The sequence below is a fragment of the Talpa occidentalis genome, unplaced genomic scaffold (genome assembly GCF_014898055.3).
Source record: "Talpa occidentalis isolate TD23 unplaced genomic scaffold, MPIMG_talOcc4v2.1 talOcc4.12, whole genome shotgun sequence".
NCBI lineage: Eukaryota > Metazoa > Chordata > Mammalia > Eulipotyphla > Talpidae > Talpa > Talpa occidentalis.
In genome coordinates this window covers 8346460-8372481 of record NW_023601212.1, presented here as the reverse complement: position 1 = coordinate 8372481, position 26022 = coordinate 8346460, and the positions used below count along the sequence as shown (strand labels likewise).

Here is a 26022-nt window from a genome sequence, read left to right as displayed (position 1 = left end):
CAAGTCTCAAGGTGATGCCAGACACAGAAGAGGGGACTCCTTGGTGGCTTCACTTTGACCTTTTTTATTTGCATTTTTAAAAAACAATTAAATTAGAATACAAATACTAGAAAACAGCGGCCCTCAGCTGCCAGTGCAGACGGAGGGGGGACTGAACTGCGCAACTGAGTTTATACAGTAAAACTGAATTTGCCCTCGACCAGATTTTATGTCCCTTTCTTCTTAGACCTGAAGTGATATTGCTTCCTGACTAGGAGAGTTCTGTTTGTACAAAGGAAAATTATTCTGGGGTTTGGGGGGAGGGGACTAAAGCAAAAACAGAACTGTGGGCAGAGGTGGTTTGGAGAACCAAGCATCGCCTCCTGGGGGCAAGGATGCTGGGGGAGCGGGCAGGCACCCAACTGTGGGTTCCTGGAGGCATCTGGGGCTACTGTGGAAGCCCCCCCAGTCGCTGGACCCTCAAGGCCGGGGTCCACCAGGGGATGGGCAGGTTTGGTGCCTGGGGACTGAGGACAGCCCCCAGCCCAGCCCTATTGGAAGACAAGAGCGCCCAGGGGAGGGGGTGCCGGGCAAGCCTGGTACCCGTACCCGTCAGAAAACCCAAGAGCAAGAAGAGGGGAGAAGCCCCCCTCAAATCGAGAGCACGGGGAGGGACCCCTGCTGCCCCTCAGAAGTGGCGGGGCCGGCGCGGCGGCGGCGGCATCTGTGGACATCTGCGTTGTTCCGTAGGGAAGTTAACCTGAATTGGAGTTACCGAGGTAGCTGGCTAGAAAACTGAGACCCCCCACGCCACACGGTGCCACACCCTGGGGCCCTCCCACCTGCTGCAGGGGGTCCTGGCCACATGCCGGGTCTTCAAAATACCAAGTTATTGCACTTTCAAAAAATACAACACATCTGTGGCTAAACCCTCCCCAGACCCCCCACCGCCCCCACCGCCTGCCCAGGCCCACCCCACCGCCCCCCTCCCGCCCCAACCCACTCCATGGCTTCTTGGCGAGAACGCTTGCTGCTCGCCGCTCGGCGGCAGGCGCCGGGGCTCTGCGAGAGGACGTGCTCACAGAGAAGAGAAAAGCAAGGGAACAGACGGGGGTCGCGATGGTGGTCGGTGGTCTCAGGGAGGGCCCCGCCCGCCACCACCCCTCAGGCTGCAGTGGTCGCTGGAAGGTGGGGCTGAGGCGCCCCGAGGGCGCCGCTTCCTGGGCCCCGCCCGCCCAGCCCCAGGGTCAGCTGGGTCCTGAGGCTCGGCCTCCAGCTGGGGAAGCGGCTGTGGGGGCGGCCTGCCTTGTTTTTAAGAGTCTGAATTTTTTTTTGCAGGATTTCTTTTCTTTTTTTTTTTTTTGTCATTTTACTTTTTTAAACCCTCTGCCGGGAGAGTCCAGAGGTACAGGTGCCAGGAGCCAGGGAAAGGGGTGGAAAAACAAAATGAACAATAAAAAGGAAAAAAAAAAAAATCACTCCTCCCTCTGTTCCCCAAGGCCTGCCTGCGCCCCTCCGGTGGGTGAGCACCAGGAAAGTCGAGTGTCCGGCCAGTGGCGGCAGCGATTGGTCAGCAGGCTGACACCAGGCCCTTCTGGAAGGGGCAGCGGCGCTTGGGCCGGGGGCCCTCCTCGTCCTCGTCTTCCTCCTCGTCCTCCTCCTCCTCTTCCTCCTCCGAGGACGAGGAGCTGTCCAGCGTGAGGTCCACCACGTCGGCGCCCGGCTTCCCGTTCTCCGCGCTCCCCGCCGCGCCCGCCCCGCCGCCGGCGCCCCCGAGCACGCTGCCCCCGCCGCCGCTGCCACCACCGCCGTTGACGCTGGGGGTGGGAGGGAGCCCGTTGGCGTCCGAGGGGCCTGTGGGGACAGGGACAGAAGCTCAGGGCTGCTCCTGCCCGCGGGCCGGGAAGCCACAGCCAGCGAGGGGCAGGGCAAGCCCTGGGACACCCCATCTGTCTCAGGGCGCTGCCCCCGCCAGGCACACAGCAGGTGTCAACAGCCGCGCCGGGCCGCCCCAGCCGTCCTGTCCTGTGGGGGGCGGACTCCACCGGGACGCTTCCCTTTTACATCAAATTAATGCTGCACGGCAGAATGTGAGTCAAACCCAGGCGCCTTCAAGGCCCTGAGAGGGGTCCAAAGCCCAGGGGACACTCACCAAGCACGAGGATGGGGCACTGGGGGCTGCAGCTGCGCTCCTTCTCTGCGCGGATCGGGCACCACGAGCCGTCCACCAGGTACTCAATCTCGTCGGCGTCCTGACACTCACTCAGAATCTTGGAGAGCAGCCTAGAGGGGTGGGCGGGCTGATTCCTGGAGCCGTGTGCACCTTGCTCCCCCACCTGCTCCCCTGGACTTGGGCAGGATGTTTTCTCCATGCTCGCCAGGGCCTGGTACCCACCATTCTGCAGAGGGCCCACAAGTCAGCCCCATTTTACAGCTGGGGAAACTAAGGCCTGGTGAGAGTGTGGGCTCGCTGAGGTCTGGCTTGTCTCCCTGCCTGCTGGCTGAGGCAAGTGGTCATCTCCAGCAGCTGGGGTATCTGAGGAGCAGCCACATGCCCATCGCAGGCCTGGGCAGGGACACCATCACCACCGTGATGGACCCGCCCTGGCTCCAGCATTTATTCAACATCTGAGCTGCACCTGCCTCTAGGTGCCTTCAACGCCCTCAATCACAGGCACTTAGGATTGAGGGCCCGTTGCTCCCTGATACCCTGTAGGGCCAAGAGGTGCCTCCTACCTCCACCCTGAAGCCTCCTCGCTATCATGTCCACAGATCACCACTCCGGGTCACCCTGGAGTAAACACAGCTCCACCTGCACGCACCCCCACCCTGGAAAATACCTGCTCACCCTCCAAAGTCCCACTCGAAAGTTCCTCTTCTTCCAGAGCTGGCCCCCGCAATAATCAGTGTGTCTGTCTCTGCTCCTTCCCACCCACTCCCCATCCCCATGTCCTAAATGAGAGATCCCTAAGGTAGGATCACCCTTGGATCCCCCAAGTTCAGGCGAGGGCCCTCCAAGAATCAATGTATAAACGAAGGACCCCTTTTCGGAAAGCTTCCTAGCAATGCCCAGACCCTGTGGTTGCTGGGATCATGGTCTGTGTGGGTCACAGCTACACTCTCCAATCTCAGTCCTGCCCGCCCCTAGAGCTGTCAGAGCTGCTGGCACCCCGAGCCCAAGTGACCCGCTCTGGGCCTGTGGGGGGAGGCGGGTACTGGGCTGCACAGCTGCCAGGTCAGAAACAGAGCCACCATTCAGGACCAGCCCTTGCCCATGGCCCCAGAGGCCTTCTCACTCCGCCCAAGGCTGGACGGCATGGGGGTGTCAGCTTGCCCCTTTGAGAGGGTACCCTGGCTCAGAGCTGCATGAACCTGGGTTTGAGTACTAATCTGGCCATCTGCAAGCTGGGGGGCCTCTGGACTGGTAGCTGCCCGCTTCGAGCTTCAGTTTCCTCATCTGTAAAGTGGAGACAATTAAGGCCCCATCCCTTGGGACATTTGGGAGGGACAGTTGGCAAGACCCTGAGCTCAAGGAACCTGAACATGGGGACAAAAGCCTATGGCACAGGCATACATGGCACCTGTATGTTGGGGTTGCTCCCCCTCAACCCCAGCACCCACACCCACATCCTGCCCATGGACAGGCTGATGGTGGCCTATAGTTGTTGGTTCAGGGCAAGGCTGCAGGCATCTGCCCTGAACACTCTTTTGTGGGACATTCCTGCCCCAACCCCTCCACCCTGTGGCTCTAGGGACAGAAGGTGGGTGTGGCTGTGCCTGGCAGGAGCTTGTCAGTCAGGTGTTAGGCTCAGTTTCTGGAAACCGAAGACTCGAGCAGTTTCCCTTTAGGGGAGGGCAGGGGAATGGACTGGCAGCACGCTGGTGACAGCAAGGAAGGGGAAGACCGGGAAGCCACCAACTTTGGAGAGAAGTGCATTCCTTTCATCTTTCTTTGCTGTGCTGAGCCCCACTGGAGAGGCAGCTCTCTGAATAAGGGGGGGTTCTTGAGTCCCCTTGTATGTGGGGGAAAACAGACACATGGAGAGCACAAGGTCATCCAAACGCAGTGTGGGCCCTACTGGGTCCAGAGTTCAGTTTCTGGAGCCTAACAGCAAAGGCTCTAACAAGTCCTGCAGGGTGACACTTGCCTCCCTCTGCAGCCCAGGCTGCAGCAGCTCCCAGGGTCACTACAGGCCCTGGAAAGTCAGGAGCCAAAGAGGCCTCAGAAGCTCTACTCCTGGCTCCACAGAAAGGCTCAGAGAGGTGAGGGGTTGAGCGCAGGCAGCCCAGCAGGCAGGAGAGCGCCCTGCATAGCCAGTCACTCACCCATCGATGATGAGCTGGTCGTAGGGAGCTGGCTTGTCGCACACGGGGCACATCCAGGTGGGTTTCTTCTCGTTCATCTGGAGGTAGAAGACGGCGTCGAAGCACTGCAGGTGGGCACAGGTCTCCGCCCGGCAGGGCACCGAGAGCCGCATCTTCACCAGCTGAGGGGTGTGGAGGTGAGGTGTGAGCAGGCCCAACCCAGCACAGCCTGTCCCAGATGCCCCCACACTATGGACAGGGAGGAAGGGGACCTGGCCAACTCACTGGACAGATGAGGGAGACGCGCACGCCGGTGGTGGCAATCTCACTGTCGGGGTCCAGGCGCAGCTTCTCCTTGACTGTGGAGGAGGGGGTGGTGTTGGAGGCAGGCACCTGGGGACTCGGCTCAGGAGGTGGGTTCTCTGCAGTACCCACTGCTCCACAGGGGAAGTGGCTCACACGCCTGCATCCCCGAGCCCTGGCACCTGCTGCATTCCAGAGCCCAGGGGCAGACATGTCCATGGAAAACCCTGGGTGGCAACTAGTTATTACGAGGTGCTCCCTGGGTACAACCACCAGGAGAGCCGAGTCTCCAACCAGTCCACCCTGCTGGGGATTTTTATTATTTTTGTAAAGATTTATTTATTTATGCGTACAAGAACTGGGATACAGGCCAGAGGTGTGGGGTTGAGAGGATTCACCAGAGACAGAGCAGGGAAACAGAACAGGCAAGTTGACCGAAGCACACTGCTGAGGGGAGCAGCGGGCGAGACAGGAGAGGTCTGCTGAGCCATGTGGGTTGCTCCCGGGCTGGCCGGGGATCGAGCTTGTGGTGCAGAGGCTGCAGATTGCTTCATAGTGCGTTGCTCAACCCTTGCGCCACCAGGGAGGCCCAAGATTTTTAGACTTTTCTGGGAAGATTCATATACCACAGGTCCTCACCTGTGACTGTTAATTTCTCTGAGAACTCAGCGGTGAGAGATAGGGGCCTGCTCTAGACAGTGTCAGGGCTTCCTGTACCACACAAGGGAGGAAGCTGCGGTGCCCTGCTGCTGTGACACCCCCCTCTGGGAGCACGTACCGCGGACCTTGTAGGGGCAGCAGCCAAGCCAGACTGGCGCACCTCCTCGCACTACAGTCTGTCTTCTTAATAGAGGCGATGGCGGCCTCCACAACAAAGCCACGTGCAGCAAGGAAAATGTACCTAACATGGGAGGCCTCCCCTTCTGAGAAGGCACAAACTTGAAAAAAATCTGAAAGGAAGCACAGCTAGCATGCCCCGGGACAGCCTGCCCCGGGATACTGGGTCTTCCTCCTCTCAGTTTCCTAGGGCTTCTGCCTTGAGAGTGGCAGGGAGATCAGCCCACAAACCCAGAGGCACGTTCATCTAAACTGCACCCTCAGATAGCTCCGGAAAGGACTGACTTAGCTTTGCTGGCTGCAGGTTACCCTGCACGGAGCCTGGAGCCTGGAGCGGCCTCTCCCAACAGGACACTTGGCAGCCTGGAGGACTCCTGTCCCCTCTTCTGGGGAGCCTCCTCTCTCCCTTTCTCACCTCTCCCCACTAAGGTCACATCAGTCACTCCCACCTCAGTATGACTGTCTGCCCAGTGGCTCCCCACCCCTCAAAAAGACCCTGGGCAGCTGAGAACTGATGTACACATGCTTAGGGCCTTAAAGCCAGGCCTCAGCCTGCCCTGACAGGGAGGTGAGCTTGGCAGGAGGGTTTGAGTGAGAAGAATAGGACTCACTGCTGCCACTGGAGAAGGCTGGCAGTGAAGACAGCAATGAGGGCCTGCTCTGCAAGGCGACCCAGGGCTTGCTTTGGCAAGGAAACCTGACTATGTAACCAGGAGGGGCCTGGACTGTCACATAACCTCCATTCGCCCCCTAACCCCCCAATGTCACAGGTTCCAGGCCTCAGGCCTTGGCGCCTGACTGGTCAAGGTCATGAAGGAGTTAAGCTGGGCTGCCTCATACCCTACCCCCACCCTATGGCCTCATCCCTTGCCTCTTCTGGTCAAGCTGGCCATTGTCCCCACAAGGAGATGGGGAGACAGGCAGGTGGGGGGGTGGGGAAGAGTTGAAGAAAGGGCCCTTTGAGGGAAGCAGGCGGCGGCGTGGCTGAGCACACGGGTGGAGGCCCTGGGGGTCATGGAGTCCTAGTTCTGCCACTCTGTGTCTCAGTGTCCCCAAATGGGGACATCACCAGGCTGCAACTCCCAGGGTCACTGTAAGCATCAAGTCAGCAGTCACTCCCAAGGGTCCCCCAGTGACCAGAGAGGGCCAGTGACTTGCCTGAGACCACACAGTGTGCAGACACTGCTGAGCACGCATGACATGCAGGCCGTCCCCTTCCCTGCACTGGGAACCAGAGCTGCGGGTCTTGACCGTTAATTTTAAAAAGTGTATTCTGTGACTCCCTCCTTTTCTTGGTTGTTGAAAGTACAAAAAAGAGGGGTCTCCCTAGTGGCACAGGGGTTAAAGTCTCAGTGCTATCGGGCTGTCACTGGAGAAGCTGCGGCCTGAGCTGGATCCCCAGCCAGGGAGTTGACCCACACGGCGCAGCAGACCTCTCCTGTCTCACCCACTGCTCCCCTCAGTGGTGTGTTTCAGTGGATCCGCCTGTTCTGCTCCCCACTGTCTCCAGTAGGTCCACTCATCCCCTGCACCTCTGGCCTGTACCCCAGTTGTTGTGTGCATGAATATGTAAAATAAACCTTTAAAAAAAAAAAAGCACAAAAAAGATAACTGCCATTTCAGGTGAGACCTTGTATCTTCATCCTCATAGCTCCCACCACAGACCTGTCCTCTGCTCCTGCTCCTGGTCCCCTGGCCCCCCAGCCTCCCAAGTTATCTGCCTAGAACATCCATCACCTAGGTTCTGCACTGCCCCAGCCCGCCCCGCACTGGCCAGAAGCTCCCTCCACACACACCACCCTCAGTCTGCCCAGCCCCAGTGGCCCTTGCACTGAAGATTCTGCTGCTGGTTTCCCTTCTACTTCCTACCTCCTCCAGAGACCTCTGAGCTCCCCGACCCCCAGGATGACTAACAATCCCACAGCTGGACCCTGGGAGGTCCTGGTCCCCTGCTCATGGCCCATGCCTCACGTCTGACCAAGAGGGAGGCTCCTGCCCTCAAGGGGCAGCCAGCAGAGCAGGTCCCAAGCACTCACCCAGTGCCTTGCACAGCTCCGGATGCTTGACCCCGATGGTTTTCAACCTCTGCAACAGCTCCGAGGAGGTCAGTTGCCGTACCAGGTACAAGGCCACGGAGTAACTCTGGGAGCAGAGGGGTGGGCAGTGGGCGTCAGGGTCAGGCAGCCAGGCAGCTACGGTGGGGTAGCCAGGAGGCAGCACCTGGCCCTGCCACTCACCTTGCCGTAGTTGCCCCAGGTGACAGTGATGCGGTTGGTGGCTGAGGACAGGTACATGAGGTGGGTGAGGTTGATGGGGCGGCAGGGCCTCTTGGGCTCCACTCCAGGCTTATTTGACGGGTAGTAGCCCTGGAAGCACAGGTCAGCTCATGCCATGGGCAAGGACACAGACAGGGGAGACAGGGGATGCCCATGTGCCCCCCACCCCAACTGGGGCTGTCTGGGGTGCCCTGCTCACCGGGACCGAGCAATAGCTGTGGTTGACCTTCACAGCGATATTGGGTGGGTACTGGTCCTCCTGAGGGCCGCTGGTGTCTGAGTAGCAGATTCTGCAAGGACAATGGGACTAAGGGGATGAAGGGGTCTCGGCAGAAGAGGGGCCTGCGCTGCTGTAGGAGATCCGACACAGGATCCAGGGTGGAGGCCACTTTGATGGTCCAGGCAGTGGTGACAGACCCATGTCTGGCCTGAATTCCCACAGACAAGGACAAGTAGCACGACTGGCTGGGGAGTCAGAGAGGGGCTGAGAGGGGCAGCAAGAAGGGGAGGGGAGGTGTGGCAGGGCTGCAGCACCGGGGTAAGGGAGACAGGCTTGGCCAACAGTCCCGCGCTGGGGCACACCTGGGCTTACCTCAGGACAACCTGCACGGCCTTGATCCCGGGCTGCAGTTCTCTGTGAGCCAAGGGAGTCAGATGGGAGCAAAGGAGAGAGTGAGGTGGGAGCACCCAGCACACCAAGCTGACCCCTTGGGCCAGGAGACCATGGGCCTCACCTGGGAGGGCCAAGTGGGCTCACCTGCCACCTCCATTGGCAGCTGAAGGCCTAGAACTTTCTCTCCTATCACAAACTCACTGGTGGTTTAGGTAAATGACCAGTGACGAGAAAAAGGGGGGACCGGTGAAAATATGAAGTGGGTTGGTGGGTGTGAGGCTGGCCTGTGCTAAGTGTGCTGCTCAGCTGATTTTGGGCTCCACCAGAGTCGCAAGGGCCTTAAAGAGCATAGTCACTCTTGGAGAACCAGCCTCCAACCTCATCTGTTAGAGCCCAGAGGCTATCACCTGGGTGATTCTGCCCGCCCCTCCTCCCCCCGGGGAAAATGGGTGATGTCCAGGGACATCCACAGTTGTCAGAACTGGGGGTGTTCCTGGCAGAGTGGGCAGGGGCCAGGGATGTTGCTCAACACCCACACAGTCCAGGACAGTCCCTCACACAGAATGACCTGGCCCTGATATCAGCAGTGCTGAAGGGACAGACCCTATTCAAGGGGGACAACCCTATTCAGGGACACAGGGTCAAACACAGCAAGGACTGCTGACCCTTGTGCACACTGCCTGGCATACGAGAGCGGGCATGAAGCACGGGCTGGGGTGGGTGGGCTGCCCTCCCCTTCAGGTCAAAGGCTCGCTGAGGCTAGTACTCAGGCCAAGCACTCCCACCAGTCCCCAGGGTCAGCAGAGGGCCAGGGCACCACACACCTGGAGTTCCGGATCAGCTCCACCTGCCTCGGTGTCAATGCAAAGATGCACGGGCTCTCTTGGAGCTTCTCGTTATTCTGTGGAACTAAAGATAAACTCAAGGTCAGGTCCCATCTGGTCACCAGCAAGGGCGTGTCTATAAGTCTGGCCCTCTTGGAGGTGGGAAACAGGAAAGGGGAGACTGAGTCCCCCGGGAGGACAGAAGTCTCAGGTGAGGACTGGGGGGCAGTGGTCTTTCTTGGAGGTGCTCGCTATGGCCCAAAATTCAGGGCGCGCTCGCTACCAGGCCTACTGCACTGCAACTGAGGGCCCCAGCCTCACCGGCCCTCTAGAGTCGATATGTCTATTTCAGGAGACCGAGAACTGCTTACTGGGAAGGAGAGCTGTGCTGGGCGACAGGATGCAGCTCAGACACACCAACCAAAACTCTGTCCCTCCCTCACACAGCTGTTCTGGTGATCTAGTGAGCCTATGCTTGGCATGGGCCGTGCACTTACTGAGTCCTCATGAGTCCTTGAGTGGATGGTGACAAACCAGACAAGAGGTCCTGCCTCAGGCCCTCAGGGGCCAGTCTCAGAGAGAAGTGGAAGAGCAGTGCTGTCCAAGGGCACAAAGCAAGAGTCACAGAGTGGGCCGGCTCCCAGTGGAGGCACGAGGGTGCCACAGAGCCTAGCTCCACCACCCTGAAGCACCTACTGGGTGCAGCAACTGGAGGAATTCTGCAAGGGGACGGAGACTGAGGTGGTGAAAGTCAGCTCTTCACTCTCAATTTTAACTGCAGAGAGCCACAGGCGAGATTAAATAACGCTCTGAACTGAGTGAGAAAACACAGTGCTCCAAAGATGGGGTGGCCACCACAGACCTGAGGCAGAATCACAGCTTCTGTTCAAGAAAGAGAATGGTTTAAGAACAGCTTTCAAGAAAAGCAGGTTAAAACCATAGTTGTCAGAAGGAAAAAATTAAAGAACAGAAGTCGATGAAACAGAAAGCTGGCAACACAGAAAATCAACAAAGCCAAGCAAGAGTCCTTGGATCAAGGCCTAACTAGACTACAGTGAGGACACACAATCAGACGTGAAAGGCAAACTGGACAGTCTCTATAACCTTTGGGGTCAACAGGAAAATATAATAAGCAACTTCATGACAACCAATCTACCCACTTAGATGAAATGAAAAAATTTCTGCCAAAATATCAAATTACAAAAACTGGCACCAAAAGATAATGAAGGCTAGAAAAGCTCCTTATGTTAAAGAAACCGAATTTGTAATTAAAAACCTTTGCTGGTCCAAAGTGAGGCGTTTCAGTGATTAAAAAACCATACAAACTTTAAACTCAGAAAAGGTACAATATTCCTTGTTCATTTCACTAGGCCACTGTAACTCTGCTATCAAAACCTGACAAAAAAATGCACCAAGAAAAGAAAATTTCAAATATCCCTAATGAAGAGATGTAAAAATCCTTAACAAAATAGTGGCAAATGTGGGATTTGGCCCAGAATGCAAAATTGGCTAAAATGAAATGGCCGACAACGCCACGTGTTAGCAAGAATGTGAAGTAACTGGGTCCCTCTGCTGGGGGCGGGAAGAGGGAATGTAAAGTGAGTGGTACAACCATTCTGGAAAACCACTGGGCAGTTTTTCTTTTTCTTTTTTTTAAGATTTATTTATTTATTTATACAAGCACTGGGCACAGTCAGAAGCGCGGGAGGGTGAGAGAATTCACCAGAGCCAGAGGGGAGAGCAGAGCAGGCAGAAGGACCGAAGGACACTGCTGAGGGGAGCAGCGGGCAGCAGGAGAGGGTTGCGCGCCATGTGGGACCCTCGCCAGGGGCCGGGGATCGAACCGGCGCTGCAGAGGCTGCGGGCAGCTTCGCAGCCCAGTGCTCAACCGCTGCGCCACCAGGGGAGGCCCTGGGCAGTTTCTAATGAAATTGGACAGCAACCTCACCCTTGGGTGTTTGCCCCCCAAATAAATGGAAATATGTTGACAAAAAAGCCTCGAACAAGAACACAGAGGGCAAGCATATTCCTAACAGCCCTACACAGAAACAGCCCCAGCGCTACCAGCGGAAGAAGGGATAAATGAGCAGCAGCACATTCACGCGGTAAACGAAACTTGTGTCCTTCACAACATGGACAAATCTAGAAAGCACTATGCTGAGCCAAGGAAGTGTCGCATTGTGTGCGGTCACGTTCTAGAACAGGCAATACAATCTAGTGAAAGGAATGAGAATCAAGATGGCCTGTGGCTTCTGTTTTTGAGGGGCTTAGAGGTTACCAGACACACTAATTTGTTACAAGTCAAACTACACACTAAATGTCTTTAAGAATTTTATTGTATGTAAAAATTTTTATTGTATGTAATTCAGTTAAAAAATGTTTAAAATTGCACTGAGAAATCATCTGATTAGAACAGATGGAAAAACTGGACAGAAATTGAAGAAGCTGCAGTCATTAGGAGTGAAAACCTCTAGACGACCTGGCACAATCTTTCAAAATTAGCAACACAGGCCAGGGCAGCAGCACCCGGGGCTGGAGGCCGAGGGATGCACCTTACTCAGAGCACCTTCTATCAGTAAAAGGTGACCCACCACCCAAACACCCCCACCTGAGCTATACCCTTGGGATGTGAGAGGAGACGGAGACAGGGGACTCAGAATCCAGGGGCTCTGGGGCTGACAGGGCATGCTCTCCAAGGCGGGGTGTATGTCACACTGTGACTGGGACCAAGGGTGGGGGGGCGGTCTGCAGGTGCATGTTCGCATATCTGTCCAACTGGCATCTGGGGGCAGAAGAGGGGCCTCGGGAATCTGGCCTCCAAGGGGTTGGATAGAAAGACGTGTTTTATTTACGCTACGGGGAAGGGCGAACCGTTCCTATAAACTTGCAAATATGTTTGATTTCGGACAGCCAAGTGGTCTTTGCCTCACACCACGAAGCAGCCGAGGGGAGGCACAGACTACACCTACAGCACTTGGTTTAGGAAAACACGCAGCCAGACGTCACCCTTCCACCCCGGCCTGCCAACCCTGCTGCTGTAGAGCCTTCTGAAAGTCCAAACACAACAGGTACCGTCCTCCAGAATCAGACACGATTTCAGCTTAAAGCCAGCTGGGGCTCAGAAGTCAGGTGGGGTTCCAGAGCCCCAGCTCTGCCAGGGGCCCTACATCCCCCTCCCCAGCCCGGGACCCCTCTGTGCTTATGTCCCACTTCTCAGGGCTCATATGCGGGGTCCTCAGCGCACACCGGGAGGTGGCTGCCACCATTCATGCTTGTTTGTTGAGCGCCAGGTTGGTCCCTGTGGAGTCCTGGCGAGGCCCTTAAGGAAGAGGCACGGGGCACACTCAGGTCTCCTGCAGACACGCCCAGACCTGAGCAAAGAGCCAGGGAGCAATTATTTAAGGGGGGAGGGGAAGGGGCTGTCTCAGCCATCTGAGCTGGGTGAGAGATCACAAATATCCCTCACCCCAGTCCCGAGCAGGCTGAAGGACTAGGATTCAGGGACCTGTCCAGGGATGGTGAGCTGCCACCACAGCTAGGCCTTGGCACAACCTACACCACTGAGGGTGGAAGGTGTTAGTCGGTCCCCCAAAGTCAGGCCTTTGCCAGCTGCAAAAGGACAGCAACCACAACTCTGGCCCACCCCGCATAGCCTCTCTTCCCACCAACCCTGTCAGCTCTGCTTTCAAAGTGCACCCAGTGCAGTCCCGCCACCTTCCCCTTGTCAGATAAGTCTGCTACACCCCCTCCCTGGTCTCCTGGGTGCCCTCCTCACTGTCTGTTGCCATCCAGGTACTCCCCACCTGGTAGCACATCTAGCCTGGGGCATTTGCACCTGCCATGCCCTCACTGGAACATTTCTCTCTCAACTACCCACATGGCCCCGGTATTTTGTTAAGTCCTGCATAAGTGCCATCAGAATGGAAGCCTACCCCACGAGTTTTTATTTAAAAGCTGCAATCCCGGGACCTCCCCTGGTGGCGCAGCAGTTGAGCGCTGGGTTGCGAGGCTGCCCACAGCCTCTGCAGCGCCAGTTCGATCCCCGGCCACCAGTAAGGGTCCCAAAAAAAAAAAAAAAAAAAAAAAAAAAAAAAAAAAAAAAGCAAGCTGCAATCCTAGAGCCTCCCTGGTAGTGCAAGGGGTTGAGTATCAGCGCTATGCAGCTATCTGCAGCCTCGGCAGCATGAGTTCAATCCCCGGCCAGGGAGCTGATCCACATGGCACAGCAGACTGCTCCTGTCTCGCCCGTTGCTCCTCTCAGCAGCGTATTTCAGAAGATCCCACTCTGAAATCCTGCGCCCCACTTTGTCTCTGGTGAATCCTCTCACCTCAACACCTCTGACCTACACCCCAGTTCCTGTATGCATAAAAAAAATAAATCTTAAATAATAATAAAAGCTACAATCCCTCCACCCGCATACCCACACAATGTTGGCACCTCAAGGCTCCATGCTTCATTTTTTTAATCTTTACCTCTAATAATCAACACCATTCCTCAGTGATTTCACTTAGTTCTTTTTCTCTGGGCCACTCCTCCCACCCCCCTTCCTGTGCACACCCACAGGCCTAATGCCCCCTGGGGACTAAAGGGAGGGAAGCCCCAGTTTCAGGGTCCTCCAGGATCAAGGGGATCCAGGAAACTGGGAAGCAGCCCTGGGGTGAATGTGAGACACGGCGTTCGAGGGCATCTCTCTCCACCCGCCGCTGCTATGCAGCCTTGAAGCCGCTGGTAGAAACGAAAGACCTAAGAGGTCCCCAAAACACAGGGGGCGGGGACAGCAGTTGGGATCTAGCCACACTTCCCAGGATCACACACACACAGAGCAAAGAGGGGGGCTGCTCTGGTGACAGAGCTACAGTTAGCCTTTTCTGTTAACTAGTGTTTTCCATGATGAACATATACTTTTACAAAAATCTAAATTTAAAAACAGATAAACAGGAGATTTTAAGAGGTCACTCAGGGGTGCGTGACCACCATCCCACTGGTCAGAGCACACGCGCTCCAGGCTGGGGGCCCTCGCGCCCACCCCACCATGCAGTTCTCTATCCTGGGACTAGGACCATATCTGGCCCAACCCCCACCCTGCTGAGATTCAGCGCCAGCTCCCTCAAATTGAGAGTTGGGATAGCGCAAAGTTCAAGGTCTACGGGACTGCAGGGTGTGTTTAATGAGGGTGATGCAGGGGGGTTGGGGGGGGCATATGCTGGAGGACGCAGGGGCCCTGGCTGGGTGCAAGGGCCCTCACAGCAGAAAGCTATTGGGTACCACAAGACCTTCAGTCCTGGGCTCTGGGTTCAAATCCTAGTTCCTCCACTCAGGAATATGAGAATACTGAGTGCCCACACGCTCCTGACTTCCTATTTGTGGTGTTATGGGACAGGACAGGGGTTGGACCCTGAAGAGGGCTCAAGAATGACAGCAGTCCCCAGTGCTTCTCAGTTCCAAACCTTTGCCATCCCCCTGGGTGCAGTGGGGAACATGTCAGCCCCAGTCCTAGGCGTTAAAGAAGGCATGCAAGTTAATAAACAATGTCAGGGTTGGACGTAAGGCTATGGAGGACCAGAGCAAGAGTGTGATAAGACAACAGCAACAGCACATGCAAAAGTCCTGGGGCAGGATCATGCCTAATGGGGTAGAAGAACAGAGAGGAGGCCTGTGCGGCTGAAGTAGAATGAGCAAGGGGGAGAGAGGGAGGAGATGAGAGTGATGAGAGGCCAGGGCACAAGTCAGCAAGCAGTTCAGGGAAGAATTTTTTTTTTTTTTTAGATTTATTTACTTATGCATACAAGAACTGGGGTACAGGCCAGAGGTGCGGGGGCGGGGGGGTGAAAGGATTCATCAGAGACAGTAGGGAACAGAACAGGCAGATTAAAACACTGCTGAGAGGAACAGCAGGCGAGACAGGAGAGGTCTGCTGCGCCATGTGGGTCACCTCCCTGGCAGGGGATTGAACTCGTGCTGCAGATAGCTTCATACTGCTGTGTCATAACCCCGTGCACCACCAGGGAGGCCCCAGAGAAGCATTTTAAACAGAGGAGGGGAATAGCCAGATTTCTTTGAAAGCTATTTTTTTTTTCTAAGATTTTATTTAGGGCCTCCCCTGGTGGTGCAGCGGTTGAGCGCTGGACTGCGAAGCTGCCCGCAGCCTCTGCAGTGCTGGTTCGATCCCCGGCCCCCGGTGAGGGTCCCACATGGCGCGCAGACCTCTCCTGCCACGCCCGCTGCTCCCCTCAGCAGTGTATTTCGTCAGTCTGCCTGTTCTGTTGCCCGCTCTGGTGAATTCTCTCACCCTCCCGCGCTTCTGACTGTACCCAGTACTTGTATAAATAAATAAATAAATCTTTAAAAAAAAATTTATACAAGAGTTGGGGTACAGGTCAGAGGCACGGGAGGGTGAGAGGATTCACGAGAGACAGAGTGGGGAGCAGAACAGGCAGAAGGACCAAAATACACTGCTGAGGGGAGCAACGGGGAGACAGGAGAGGTCTGCTCACCATGTGGGTATCTCCCCGGCTGGCAGGGAATTGAACCCACGCTGCAGAGGCTGCAGACAGCTTCACAGCACTGTGCTCAAACCGCTGCACCACAGGGGAGGCCCCTGGCCAGACTTCTACATTCAAATCTGCTCTGCTGCTGGGGGAACAGTCATGATGTGGGAAAGAGATCAGGGAGGAAACTGGGCATGTGGGCAGGTGAAAATCAGGGACAGAGGGAAGAGAATCGCATGAGGCAGTGAGCAGGCAGGACCTGGAGTAGGCTGGAGCTCTTGCCTGGGTGCTCCCCAGGCCCCCTATGGACTTCCCTTGGCAGGTTATGGTGGGCACAACTCAAGGTCAGGGAGGCCCCAACCTGCCCAGTGGCAGGGCCCCTGCCTCTGGACCTGGGACACAGGACATAGCATGTCACAGACACCATCCAGGCTCCAGGATGTGGACTAGACCAGGAGATGCCATGGTCCCCACTCCTTCGTGGCATTTTCTGGCCTCTGCCACCAGTGTCCAGGCTATCCTCAACCCCCCTTCCTGTGTAACACCACATCCGGTCACAATGACCTCCATTCATCAGCCCTCTCTCACCACCAGGCCTCTGCCTAAAACATACTTCCCTATGCCACCTCTGCCTGGCTTGTTGCTACTCAGATCTCTGGTCTAGAAAAGAATTCCTCCTCTAGGAAGCTTTCCAAGCGCCACCTCCCCATAAACTCAGGAAGGGGCTCCTGGTACTAACAGTTGCCCCCTAGGAAGCCTGCACTCCCCTTCAGAGCATGTATTACCCAGCACCATCTTATCACCTCTAGTGCAACTTCCTGACAGACTGTTAGGGACCTCCAGTACCTTGCATGCCGCTCAGGCACTGCAGCCAAGGAGCAGAGGCGAGATGAGGGACAAATGTACATCTGGAATGCTAAGGCAAAGGTGGGCACTAAGCCAACAGCTCTCAACCAGAATCAGTGCCCATCACCTCCAGGGGACATGTGATGTGGAACCCAGGGGATATGATTTATCACAGCCCAGAATGACACTGGCTGCAGAAAGCTGGGGGCCTTGGAGCAGCACTGCACCAAGTCAATGTCCTTCCTTCTTTATGCCTGTGAGTCTCATGATGGCCTTGCCTCTCCCCCACACACCCTGACAAGGAGATCTGGGCCTCCTGGGATGGACTCTGGCCAGTGACACCCTGAATACCCTCAGGCCTTGAGATACCCCAAGCTGCAGTGGCATGACCTGAGACTGTGTTCCCTGCCCCCCTGAATTCTATTAAGGCCAGGAGGCAGGTGCCTCTGCCCCAGGGGTGCCAGCACCTCTCCCTGCTGAGAAGGGGAGAATGGCTGATGCAGCTTCTCATGCTAAGAGGGGTCCTGGGATGTAGAACCTTGCACCTCCACACAGGGGTGCAGGGCACGATGCCACAGAAGGGGGGGTCAGAGACAAGAAAATGGCTGAGCACATGGCCCAGAGCCCCTCACTCAGGAGGCTGTGTGACCCTGGGGCGGTCTTCTAACCTTCCTGAGAACAGCTCCAAACCCACCACTGATGCAATCTTCTGTCTCCAGAAGGCCTCCCAGTGCTGGCTCTATTACTCCCCTCCCCTCCCCCACCCCCAACACTGCAGATTTATGCCTCCTGACCGTCCCGCTTGGTCTCCACCCCAGCACCATCCATTAGCTCTTCCGGAATAACAGACTTAAGTGTTGGGCCTCATTCAGTCAGGGGGTCGTGGCCAAGGGTGAAGGGAAAGGGAAGCTGGTTGAGACAGATCTTCCTGAAATGGCCCTTGGGCAACACCAGTGCTGCAACATATGGTGGGGGGACCTGTGCCCAGGCGGAGGTGCGGGGACACAGAACGGCTGCTCTCAGAACAGCAGCAAACAGACTGCTCTGGGGCCAGGGTCTGTCCCTGGGAAGCCAAGCAACGCATGGGACTGCCTGACAGGACGGGACTCCAGGGGAACACGCCCCCTTCCATGCCCCGTAATGGGGAAAGAGACCGAAGTGGGAGCAGAGGCAGAGCAGGGTGGGCCTCTTTGTTCTGAACTGCCAGCAGAGTAATTCCTGGTGTAGACAGGGGAGCAGACTCTCCGGGAGAATCAGGTGACCGGGGTCCCTCGGGGCTCAGGGCAAAGTGATGCATTGTGGGATGCTAGTGACTGCATGCTCCCCCTGCAGGAAGGAAGCATGCAGTCTGTGCCTGGGAGGGGAGGCCTCTGGTCAGAGTTCAAAGTCACCTCCAGTCCTGTCCCCCCACCAAGCCTGCCTACTGCTTCCCAGTGAAAACTCAGCCTCCCAGTTACAAAGATCTCGCAAGTACCTGGACTGTCAGCTTAACCTTCAGAACCACCCAAACAACCAGATCTCAAGCCCCCAAGCCTGCTGGAGGACCCTTAGGGGTGGGGGGTGTGGATGGGTTCTAGACAGGTTGAGGAGGGGGGAAAGAAAAGACAAGTCATCCCAGACAAACCCAGGAAGGGGCAGGCGTCAAGTACTGCCACACCAACCTCATAACAGATGCTGCTGGGTCACAGGGCTCCCCACCCCCAAGAGAAAAACCTAGTGCCAGAGAATACAGTCAAAGGCAGGGCCTCAGGCTGGGGTGGGGGGCCCTTAGGCTACTTTGAGTTACCAGCAACTTCTTCCTCCACCTCCCTAGAACCAAAACTGCTCCTGTCCAACTTCACAAAGCCCAAGAGGAGTAGGTGTGCACCCCCCCTCCCCTTTCTCCCTGCCAGTCTCCGGAATGGGATAAAGGGGGCCGGTTGGCATTAGGCTGGAGCTGAAGTCTGTGTGGAGAGAAACACCAGGGTCTCTTGGGCAAGCAACACAGGATACTGGATCAGCAGGGTGGGAGGGAGGAAGCGGGAGGTCAAGGACCCAGCATGCAGCAGGGAGTCTACAGATGTGGGGGGATCGAAGGGGAGATGAGGATAGTTCATGGCAGGAGCCACAGTTCTGGCACAGGCTCAGAGCACCGCAAGGCCCCAAAGGGATGCTAGGATGTCAGTTCCAGGGGTCAGGGGCCTTAGTCGGCTCGCTGCTTTGCCCCAGGATGGCCACCCACCCCACAGGCACTCAAAGACTAACTGCATCAGTAAACGAACAGATGGATAGAGATGCAGGAGGAAGAGGACACAATGTGAAGGGTCTCCAGAAACATTCAATGACCTGGTACAACCCAGGGTCAACAGAGGGCAGAGCTCTCCACCCAGGAAGCTGACACTCATCCCTGGTCAGTGTCACCGAGGTGCTGGGGAGGGATGGGGGCCTTGCACACAGCTGGTACTCAATGAATGGAAGGACAAAGAACTGAGCAGAGGAAACTTGGAACGCTGGCATTACCTCCCCCAGCCCGTAATGTGCCTGCCTCCTGGGAGGTCACCTAGTAACTCCTGATTGGCCGGCCGACCTGTAGTTACCAACCTGAAGCCACTGACCAAGGTTCCTCCCGAAGGCCACCTGCCAGGAAATAAGCCTTTTAGGGGGAAGGAGAAAGGTCAGGTACAAACTTCTAGACCCTTTGCCACAGGGAGCAGGAATGCAGGAGCCATCTCTCGGGTGGCCCCTGGTTCACCTGCCTCCTGATGGTGCGGCCTGGCGTAGCCCCCTTGAGGACACTCAAGCAGTCTATGCAGAGATCCATGTGGCAAAAACTGGGGTCCTTGGCCAACAGCCAGCAAAGAACCGGTGCCCACCAGCAATTATGTAAGCCCACTCCACCCCCAAACTCTACTGCAACGGGCAACCAGAAGAGGCAGCCCTGGCCACCAACTTGGTTGTGATTTCATAAGCGAGTCCAGAGCCAGAAGTGCCCAGCTAGGCTCACACCTTGGAAACTGAAAACTAACTAACAGCTTCTTTGAGCTACTGGGTTTGGGGGTAATTTGTTATAGGGCAACAGTCACTAATACAAAAATCCAAAGGTGATTCTTTGTGTTTCCTGAGGGACAAGCCCCTGCCATCCCATAACCCCTGGGGCTGCCCAGAAAGCAAGCAGGGTCCTTTCCTGGCTGGCCTCAAACACTATGAGAACCCAGGGGGCAGGAGCCCGTGGGGGAGGGAGGGAACTCACCCAGCTCTGTCGGCTTCAGCAGCTCGTCCAGCATGTTAAAGAAGGGCAGTTTCACCAGGCGGACTTCTGGCTTGAGGGTCTTGGTGGGCAACCGTCCGAGTCCGTTTAAGTACTTCCCATAAAGGACAGGGTAGTCAATATTGGGGCCTGTGAGAGGAGTCCTGGGCACTGCGCCAGCCCGGTCGTAGGTTGAGTGCATGGTCAGGGGGTCCAGGGGCCGGTGGGGCTGAGGGACGGGCTCCGAGTTCTTCTTGGCGTAGCGTGTTTCGTAGAGTTCCTTGATCTTCTTGAAGAGCTCAGGGCTACAGTCAAACTGGACCAGCTGCAAGGCCCGGGTGACAAGTTCGTGCTTAAGTCCGCTCTTACTCCGACCAACGAAACCCAGGAGCATCTGAAGATCGGAGACTCGGAAACTCATCACCATGTTCTGGAGAAGAGCAACCACAGACACCGCTAGAGGAGGCAGTCAGAGTCAGGGGCAGCCAGCGAGGCGCGGAGGCTTCTCTGCAGCCTCCTGGCCCTGACTAGGGGCAAGGCAAAGTGAGACCCGGGCGGCAACTACCCAGCCCCACCCGCGCCCCTCTTCACTTCTAGGGTCAGTGCACGTCTCACTGGGCCCCACCTCCCTGCCTCCGACCTGGCTGCCAGCTTACCCATCCACGCGGGGCCCCTCCTAGCTCAGTCCTGCGCCCTTCCTCCTCCTCCAACCTTCCCAGCATTGCCAACGCAGCAAAAACTCCTGACTACCCCCACCGCCTTCTATTTTAGGTTCTCTTCTCCCATCTTCAAGCCTGAAAGCTACCCCAGAGCGGGAACCAGGAACAGTGCTTTACCCAGAAACAGCTTCTGCTACTCCCCAGCTAGGAACACGGGTCGCCTCTCTGACCCTCAGTCTCTTCGTCGGGGGAACGACAGGCTCCATGTCACAACGGCATGGGGCGATCAGAGAAGGGAACCCACCTAGCACAGGGCGTACGCCTACCAGCACTGGCCACGAACACGTCTTCCCTTCGGCCCAGGGATGGCAGCCACAACCACCTACCACCACCCGCCTGCCGGGGACTAAGCTGGATGTGTGATTACACACTTCACTTTGCTCCTTGAAACAGCCCTGCCGGGTTGGTGTGAAGTCCACTTACAGCCGAGATTCGACCCCAGGCCTGACCCCGAAGCAGGGGTGGTTTTGAGTCTACTATGCCCCTTCCTGGATCGACCCCCAGATGGGCACGATTGAGGCCATCAAAATGTCTGCTGCTCACTCCATCCGGCTCTCCCCCCCACACATGTGGGCAACGGGCTGGATCATTCTGTGGGAGAATGTCCTGAGCACCATAGGGTGTCTAGCAGCACCCCTGGCCAACCCCCAAACCTCAGCTGTGACCACCACAAATGTCCCCCAAACATCATCCAGTGTTCTCTTGGGGCAGGATCAGCTCCAGCTGAGAACCATGGCTCTGAGGTGGCAGCCCTGGGGCTCCTCGGCACCAGAGGCCGTGAGTACGCTGCAGGAATGTGAATAGGTCCGACAGGGTCTGGCACTTAGTACCTGGCAGGGTCCCTCCAGGCCCAGGTTAATGCCAATGTATTCTTTAGGGTTGTCTGGTGGTGTGGCCTGATCTCCACAAGACTCTGAGACACTAAGGGGAAAGAAGGTACCCCCAAATACGTCATAAGCTAAATGTTCTTGAGGGTTTCTGGGCCACCTACACTGAGCCCTGAAGTTGGCCCATGATGAATGAAATGTGGTGAGAAAAAGAAACTTCCAGGGAAAATGGGGTAAAAAAACTGCACAAGTAATGAGAGTGATTATGGAAAGCTGGCGAGGACAACACCCAAAGAAGCCAATAAATCACTTAAACTCAACTTGAAAGAGCCTGATGCTCACAGGAGAGCGGAAGCCCGGCTAGGGTGTTTACATATTGACCTCCATGCCAGGAGGCGCTGGTGTTCCTGGTCTTCTGGCTGCTTAAGAATGAGGCATGGAGTCTGACAGTGGCCCCCAGGGCTCTGGGCCCTGGGTCCAAGTCCAGACTCTGTTCTGGGTCCCCAGAAGACCCTGGGTCCCCTGTCAGGCCTCTCTGCACTTTGGGCTCATCATCTGCTGGCACAAGATGGAAAAATCTGAGATTCCTTTTAACTGTACAGTGCCAAGATCCTGCAGAAGGATCTGTGCTCTGTCCAAGCACAAAATGACAGAGACAAATGTATACGGCTGCCAAGCCTTGCCTGCACAACTTCAAGGGGAGCCTTCACCTGCTCCTTCGAGCAGCTGTGGGGTGTCTGCCACACACCCAGCACCACAAGGCCCTTCACCATGACGGGTCTCACGAGTACCCATGCCCATCATGCAGGTGAGGAAGCAGAGGCCCTGAGAGGAAAGCAGCTGGCCCAAGGCATCCCTGCAGGACAGCAGCAGAGCCAGCATTCTAACCCAGGCCTACCAGGCTCCTAGTGGCATTTTATTCCACTCAAACCAGCTGTCGGGGGACCCTATGCCCCATGCCCAGGAAACTAAGGGGTCTGGTGGCAATGCAGAGTCCCCAACATTCCTAAAACAAAGAAGCTTCACCTCCCTCAGCCTCCTACCTAGAGCAGAGAAAAAAAGCTTGCAGACAAGATGTTTCTTCTGGAAGAGGCCCAGGGACTCAGAGGGGAGAAGCGATGTCATGTGGACGCTAAGCATCCACAGTGAGCTAAGGCAGGTGAGTTCAGCTTCTCTGACCACAACAGCTCTCTGACATCAACCCACGCCTGGAAACCCCCAATTCCACTGGGGCCTAGCCCCTTCTACCAGGTGGGACATCCTAAGCTGCCAACAAGCATCCCACAGCACACCCCTCAAGTTACCATATGTTTCCGACTCAGATTTCTCAGCAGCTGCCACCAAAGAGTCTGCCCTTGACACTAGGCAAGGGCGGGTGGGGCCTTCGAGGGAGCCACAGACATTCAGGAAGAAGCCCCAAGCACTTGGCACATCACTTCCTGCCCTGGTATATCCCAACCTGCTTGTTATAAACAGCACCTGCCAGAGTCTTAACCTGGGGCTTGCTCTGGAGCTGTGTGAAGCAGCACAGGCTCCTCTGAGGCCTCTGAGCACTGGAGAGACTAGAGCCACCCTCTCCAGAAACTCAAGGTCTATGCAAAACAGTATCACACAGGGGTCACAGATTGGCCCCCAAGCCTTCTCAGGGGCCTCAGGTTAAGAGTATCAGACTTCCCTGTTTACCAACAAACAAGACCACATGTTCTGCCCTCAGACCAGTCCATTTTGCACCCTAAAAGACAAACCCTCTAGCTCTTGATATGAGGTGGGAAAATACATTAAAAAGGGGATCTCTCAATTGCACATTAGGCACTCTGAAGTGAAAGCATGAAAATGAAGGACAAAGAAGAGTCCTTAGTGTAGGAGTGAATTGTGCTGCCATCCTAAGCCCCCCTGAATGGAGGCTCACATTTTAGTTAAGTTGTAGAAAGGGTTGACTTGATTTAATTGGGGTGGGGGCACCCAGTCACCAGAGGGTCAAAAAGAGTTCATCAGATCATATTTCAAGGCAGGCCCTGAATTGTATAAGGAGTGCATCCTTGCGCTCTGGCTGGGGTGGGGGTGGGACACAGACTTGCAGCCCCACAGAGGAGGTTAAATTTCAGGGCTCCGAGGAATTGAGACCTGTCCTTAGACTTGTAGAGCTCAGACCTGCACATCTCCAGGGCAAGTCTCAATTTATCACAACTCTAGAGAGAGTGTGTGTACAGTAGGTAATGGGGAGTGGGGAGGTCTAGAGGAGGCAGGACAATACCACAAGATCACAGAACCCTGAAGGCTGCATTTCAGATCCCAGCAGGAGGGAAGGGAGTATTAGGAGAGTGAGGAGGGAGGGAAAGAAAACATTTACAGATCAGGACTTTGGTGAGAGGTTGGTGTCTTCATTCTTCAAGGGGAGACCCCCCACTTCCTGAGAGCAGCAGCTTGAGTCAACTTCACAGGGAAGAACCATAGTGCACTGAGGGGCTTGGGTTCTGAAGCCTCACCTGCATGGAAGGAACCTGGGAGAAAGTACATCCCTCGCAGGGGACAGCATCTGTAGGACAAGGAACTGAACCCCAAACTGGAACTTGGGGAGAGGCACCAGGAGCTATCCGAAACAAAGAAGCCTACTCTGGAATCAGTAGGAAACCCTCCAAGGATCAATATACAAGAGATTGGCAGGAAAAAAGGGGAGAGGCTCAGAAATCATATCAGGGAGACATACAAGGATCTAAAGCAGAGGTTCTGGAAGTTATGGTGGGAAGCCCAAATAATAGGGGAGAGACAGCTGGCATGGGGTATGATCCTGCCAGCATGGATTCAGAGTCCCCACGAGTGGAGTCCAAAACCTCACAGGCCCTGTCCTCGGGAAAGAGAAGGAAGAAGGCAAAGCCCAGGACCAAAGACTGAGATGAAAGAATTAGCAAGAACTTCAGACCAAGAACATGGGTCAGGGCTCCATGGTGGTGGGGGCCAAGCTCAGCTAACACGGCTTACTTCGGGGTGAGAGAGTGGGTGCCAAGAGGGGGCGGGGTTCTGGGACCAACGCGGTAACAGAACAGGGCTGGGTTCGAAACCGAGTCTTGAGGGACAGACCACCCACACACACAGGACACTCAGTATCTGAGGGCGGTTCATCACCCTGGAAGGTGGAAGAAGGGCCGGGGGGCCCTTATGAGCAGGGAGTCGACAACCCCAGCGTGGCCTGCTGGGCGGGGAGGCTGAGATCCAGACACCAACCATGGATGGCGGAGAGGTGCAAACACTCCCCCAGATAGGAGACTACTGACCCCCGCTCAAGACGAGCAGAGGACGGGCCGCCCAACCCGTCGTGCTCTCCTGGGGTACAGTGTCTCAAGCTGGGAGGCGCGGCCCAGTCCCGGTGTTTCGAGTGAACCGGACCCTAACCGCTCCGGCTGGAGGGGAAGGAAGCCCCGCCTCAAGCCCGGGGGCTGATCCTAGCAACTAAGGCTGGGGTGAGGTTTGGGGGGCCCCGCCCCCGGTCTCCCCGCCCCCCCGCCCGCACCCGGAGCCCAGGAGACGGGGGCGGGCAGGGAGCTGGGCGGCGAGACTCTGGCGGGCTGCGCCGCGGGGCCACAGGTTGATGGCGCAAACCTCGGCCCGCCCTTCGGCCCCAGTCCCCTCGTCCGACCGCGCGGGCCGGCGCCGCCGCCGTTCACTCACTTTAGCCTCCACCAGCTCCGCCGCCATCTTGGCCACCAGCGTCCCCCGCGCCGGGAGCCCCCAGCCGTCGCGTCACGTGACCGCCCGCCACTTGAGGGCGGGGTCGCAACCGCGGCCAATAAGCAGTCACGCGCCCTCCTTCCTTCTCCCTAGCCTCCGCGCGCGCTGCAGCGCACTACGCAGGCGCGCTCGACCTCCGCCCGGACCGGGGACCAATCAGGACTCCCCGACACCGTCCCCCTCCCCGCTCCGCTCGCGGCGACCACGCCCACCCCGGGCAGCGTCCAGTTTTCTTAAAGGGACACGAGCCCCACCAGGTGAGGGCGGGTGCTGGACCTGGCCTTTAGCCCGAACGAGGTTGGGGGCGGAGACGGCGATCACTATGTGCAGCCAGGTGCCCTGGCCCCTGCGTGAGGCGGCTGCCAGGTGCGCGACACCGGATGCCCGGCGGCGTCGGGGGAGGAGACGGTTACTCAGCCCAGCTGCCGCCAGTGCGTGAAGTGCAGCGCGGCGCCGCGCAGTGTAGCCTCCGGGGACTCAGCGCGCCGGCACTGCACATCCGGGTCCCGGCACTGCGCGCACTGCCTGGCCCCGGCCTAAGAAATACTGGCTCCCGCCCTCCCTGCCTGCGGCTCGCGCGGCCCACATTCCTCCCAGCCCCCTCCCGCCCCCGCTGGTCCCACCTCTGCGCCCGCCGTGAGCCGCTGGAATCTGCACCAACCGGACCCCCCCAGCCCAGCCCTCAGAGGCTCCCTAGTGCCCACCGCAGACTGAGGCGTTCAAACTGTGTCAAAAGCTGGAAACTAGAGAACAAAAAGGGATATCCCAGGGCCCGTTCCTATGAGATCATAATTCGCAGGGCAAAATGAGGTGAGAGCTAATTTTTTTAAAGGAATTTATTATTTAAAGATTTATTTTTGTACAAGAACCGGGGTACAGGTCAGAGGCGTGGGGGGGGGTGAGAGGATCCACCAGAGACAGAGCGGGGAGCAGAACCGGCAGACTGACGAAGTACACAGCCGAGGGGAGCAGCGGGTGCGGCAGGAGAGGTCTGCCGCGCCCTGTGGGTATCTCCTCAGCCCGCTGGGATCCAGCCGGCACCGCAGAGGCTG

General features: G+C 56.8%; 1 protein-coding gene across 3 annotated transcripts; it reads right to left on the bottom strand.

The window, feature by feature from the left end:
- Nucleotides 1-977: 977 nt before the first annotated feature.
- Nucleotides 978-24991, bottom strand: PIAS4 (protein inhibitor of activated STAT 4). 3 transcript variants are annotated; one of them, XM_037505080.2, is made up of 11 exons: nucleotides 24911-24991; nucleotides 19702-20128; nucleotides 9138-9222; nucleotides 8293-8334; nucleotides 7900-7990; nucleotides 7662-7790; nucleotides 7461-7566; nucleotides 4570-4643; nucleotides 4306-4466; nucleotides 2132-2262; nucleotides 978-1833 (listed from the first exon to the last, which is right to left on the bottom strand). In XM_037505080.2, exons 1-11 carry the CDS (start codon nucleotides 24935-24937, stop codon nucleotides 1550-1552), a joined length of 1557 nt encoding a protein of 518 aa, XP_037360977.1. In that variant the 5' UTR covers nucleotides 24938-24991; the 3' UTR covers nucleotides 978-1549. The 3 variants fall into 3 exon arrangements, with proteins under 3 accessions (XP_037360977.1, XP_037360976.1, XP_037360978.1); XM_037505079.2 differs by lacking the exon at nucleotides 24911-24991 and adding an exon at nucleotides 24224-24634; XM_037505081.2 differs by lacking the exon at nucleotides 24911-24991 and adding an exon at nucleotides 23731-24213.
- Nucleotides 24992-26022: the final 1031 nt, after the last annotated feature.